General features: G+C 47.1%; 1 protein-coding gene across 3 annotated transcripts in view; it reads right to left on the reverse strand.

The window, feature by feature from the left end:
* Positions 1–3,915, reverse strand: part of grid1a (glutamate receptor, ionotropic, delta 1a) — a 234,785-nt gene that overhangs the window by 210,307 nt on the left and 20,563 nt on the right. For all 3 annotated transcript variants that reach the window (XM_019860267.1, XM_019860265.1, XM_019860266.1), the window contains exon 2: positions 3,248–3,403. Coding sequence is in view for 2 of the 3 variants with exons in the window: in XM_019860265.1 (XP_019715824.1) it covers positions 3,248–3,403 (156 nt within the window). In the remaining variant the exon portion in view is untranslated. The remainder of the gene's footprint in view (positions 1–3,247; positions 3,404–3,915) is intronic.

Below are 3,915 nucleotides of genomic sequence, written 5' to 3' on the forward strand. Positions count from 1 at the left end.
TATATATATATAATGTTACATATAATTCTTATGGAAACCTGATGTGGAATCACCATGAAAAAAAAATCTGTTTACTTGCATCAGTGACTAATGTGTTGAACAGTGACAGAAATTGTATCATATTTACTCTTGAGAGGCTGAAATTCCGGGGATTTATGTTAAACAACGGTGCCACACCATGAATCGATTATCAACAGTCGAGTCCTTGTCAACTCATCGTTGCACCTCGCGACAGTCGCCACGACGGCCGTTTGCCCTGCAATACTTTGTCGGTTTTCGCGGCGTGTGTTTGGTCATCCTCCTGCGGGTCACGAGAGGACTTGAAAGTTTGCAGGCAAGGACAGGAGGAAGCCACGTGAGGACAAACATGACGCTGCAAGTCCTCCCCCTCACTTGGCAAGCACATTTTCCTCATCAGCGCCCTTCTTAACTCCCATGTCTACTCATGTTTATTCAACTCGTCGCCATCCGGCGCGCTCTTCCTCAATGATCTCATCGGCATTCAGAGACCCTCCCCTCGCTCTTCGCCACCACGGGGTCCCAACTGTCACTCACGGCGGGAGGGCGGCCGACCAAAGAGCAAAGCCAAAGGTCAAGGTACCCCGCTTGTCACTCAACTCCAATGCGAGAATGGGGTACACATCCATGACCCCCCCCCACACCGCCCCTCAACATAGCAACTGCAGTCATTTCCTGCCGTTTTAACTCCAAAACAGTTGGAAGTGTAATGAAGATGGATAGGCAATCAAAGCTACCAATGGGGAGAGTCATCACAGGAAATGGGCCATGAATCAATATCCCTGACAAATTGTCTTTGCAGCACTCGCTTCAAGTTATATTAAGACTCGCTTTATGTACAGGAGGTGTAGCCAACGACCCAGAAGTCAAACGCGCAGCACTATTCTTTTTCCGAAACCGTCGTTTTGACATTTTCAAACGGGCACGCTTTTAATAAAACGATTCCACAAAACTTGGGGAACTTTGTGAATAATGGAAAAATGAGTCAGATAAAAAAAAAAAATGGGTGAAATCTGTGCCAGTCACCTCTACTGAACAAATCAACTCAGAAAAAGCAACATGAACGTGACTCACGAAAGAATGACAAACAAACAAATGTACATTTTTGGTAACTTGGTTATTTTGTTTGCTGCAAACCCTGAGTTGGTATTGGACCTTTTACAGATGCATTGAAAAATGAATTATCAAAAATGAATATAGTACGAGTGCGCACACGTATTTTGACTATATTTAAAGTGGCAATTCTGTAATAGGCGGGCCCGGTGGCCTAGTGGTTAGCGCGTCGACCTCACAGTGCAGAGGTTCAATTCCAGCTCCGGCCTCCCTGTGTGGAGTTTGCATGTTCTCATGTACAGATGAAAAATGGTGGCCCCCCCTTCATCATTTAAGTTGCTCTTCCTGTTCTAGTTGGACGCTACGTGTTGCCAAAACAACAAGACAACGTGACAAAACGCAACAGTTTGGGCATAGCTCGTGTGCTGCGGTTGTGACATGTGTTGAGATTGTCGACTAAATCTTGTCAAGCAACTCAGGCCACTTGCGCTACTAATTTAAATTGTGTCAAAAGCGAGAATGTTATTAGCGCATGTTGACAACGAAAGCGAGTGCGACAGCAGCATGTAGATTTTGATTCAGCAAACTTTCACAGCGGATGTTCCGCGTGTTCAGCATTTGCACAACACAGCTTTGTGAATGGAGACAACCATGAATTAAATAGCAATGACTAAAAGGGACGAGCCGGCGCACGAAACGAGGCGCAGGGACTTTGAAAGTGCCCTGGAAGCTGTTAAAAGACTTAATGACTCAACGTAAAGCAGGAATTCTTTCCACTGCAAACATGGCTGCGCCACTTGTCACGCAGCAGTGGAGGAAAGCCACCTTGGCATGTTTGGACGCGTCGCGTGCGCATGACAAAGAGCCGCACAAGGTGATCTCACATGACAAGAGCAAAAGACATTTTTCTTCTCTTTTTGGATTTTGGGCTTCTGTGAAGCTACCGTGATGTGATGCGACTCACTGCTGCCACCTGGCTGTTTGTTGCCAGGAGACGGCTTCCTCGCGCGCACAGACAGACACACATGCTTGTTTCTTTTGACATGCTGAGATGCAAACAGCAGCAGCGCTGCCAGCAACAGGAAGAAGACTTTCTCCCCTTCCTTCCTGCCCGCCCGCCCGCCACCTTCCGCCCTCCCTTTATTCCTTCACTCGCTCATGCCAGTCTTCCTCTCGTCCTCGCACCCCTTCCCGACTTTTTCCTCCTTTTTGCTTCCTTTGACTTTCCTGTTTCTGCCTTCCCTCCATCATTTGTGTCTACCTCTCCTTCAATCCTTCCATCAATTCTGCTTTCCTTCAATCCAATCATCTTTACTCTTGACATTCCTCTTCCTGTTTCCCCATCCTTCTGTGGTCTTTTCCTCCTCCTATCGTCTCAATACTGTCCTTCATGTCTTCCTTTTTTCCCTGCTCCTTCATTTTCCTCTCCAACTTTCTTTTCAAGCTTCCACTTCCCTTAAATCATCCCTCACTCATTTCCCGATTCCTTCCTCAAACCAAATTTTCTGCCTTGCTTCCATCCTTCCTACAACCACCCTTTTAGTCTTCATTCTATCCTTCCATCCTTCCTTTCTTCCTACCACATCCTTACCTTCAGATTTCAGCCCTGAGAAGCGTCCTTCCTATTCCTTGGCTTCTCACCATCCCTCCATTTTTTCAGCCTTTGCTCATCCTTCCTGCCAAAATGTCTGCCTTGCCTTCAGGCCGCCCTCCTTCCCTTTAAGCTTTTTTTCCCTTCATCATTCTGTCTTCCAAACTTTCTGGCTCCTACCCATCCTCCCTTTCTTCCTCTACACATTCTCTTTCCATCGCTCTTCCTTCTTCCCAAACCTTTGACCTTCCGTCTTCAACCCACCTCACTTTCCATGCAACCCATTTCATGAATTCTTCTACCACACTTCCTTTCGCTCCTGAGGAAGCCCATTCATTCATTGCTTCCTGACTGCATTATAGCTTTCCATGATTCGTCCTTCCTGCAACAATTACGGATATTGGCCCGTCGTTCCTTGCGCCACACATTTGTCTTCCATACTACCAATTCTGATATCCTCCTTCCATCAGTTTCCCTTCCTTTTTGAAAATGTCTTCTTCCAACCATACAACCCTTCCTTCCACTGTCATCCAGCAACATTTTTTGAAAGGGACATTCCCAAAAAAAAAAAAGTCATGTGCCTACCTTCCTGCAAAGCCTGGAAAGGGTTGTTGGGCTCGATAAGTTTGACAGAGTGCGTGATCTTCTCGCTTTGCAAGATGTCATCGTTTAGACTCAGGTCTGAGATTGCCAGCTGGAAAATCTCGTCATCCTTCACGGCGTTCTCCTCAAATATGGCACCTGTGGAATAACAAACAAAAACTGATGATGGGAGAATCACAGGGCGCCGATTGGTGTGCATCCACCATTTTGGTTAGCGCGAGCTTTCACTGTTTTCACGTGTCCAGTCATGGCAGACCCATGGACAGCGACACAGGCGGTCCAACCCAAGAGCTGCGTGCCTGTGAGGCAAACCAAATAAAAGCCCACCCTACTCTCCATCCTCTTGCTTGTGTGTTTATGGCATCACTGTCAGACAGGGCGTATATCAGTAGGGGGTGGCAGCTTTTCCGGAAAGGAGAAGTATATTTGGTGCCTGCTGACGTGCATCAACCAATACGACTTGGATGAAGTCCCAGTGCTGCACTAAAGCTGATGACGGAGCACCTGCTGCTGGCCCAGACTGTTGCAGCAGCAAAAAAAAAAAAAAAAAAGTGAGAAGCACTGCTGCATGCGCACAGCGCAGCGAACATATTTGGTGATTTGACACTGCAACACCATGCACTGCAACATGGGGGCGGGGGGTTGGCTAG

This window comes from Hippocampus comes, unplaced genomic scaffold (genome assembly GCF_001891065.2).
Source record: "Hippocampus comes isolate QL1 unplaced genomic scaffold, H_comes_QL1_v1.1 scaffold39, whole genome shotgun sequence".
Classification (NCBI taxonomy): Eukaryota; Metazoa; Chordata; class Actinopteri; order Syngnathiformes; family Syngnathidae; genus Hippocampus; species Hippocampus comes.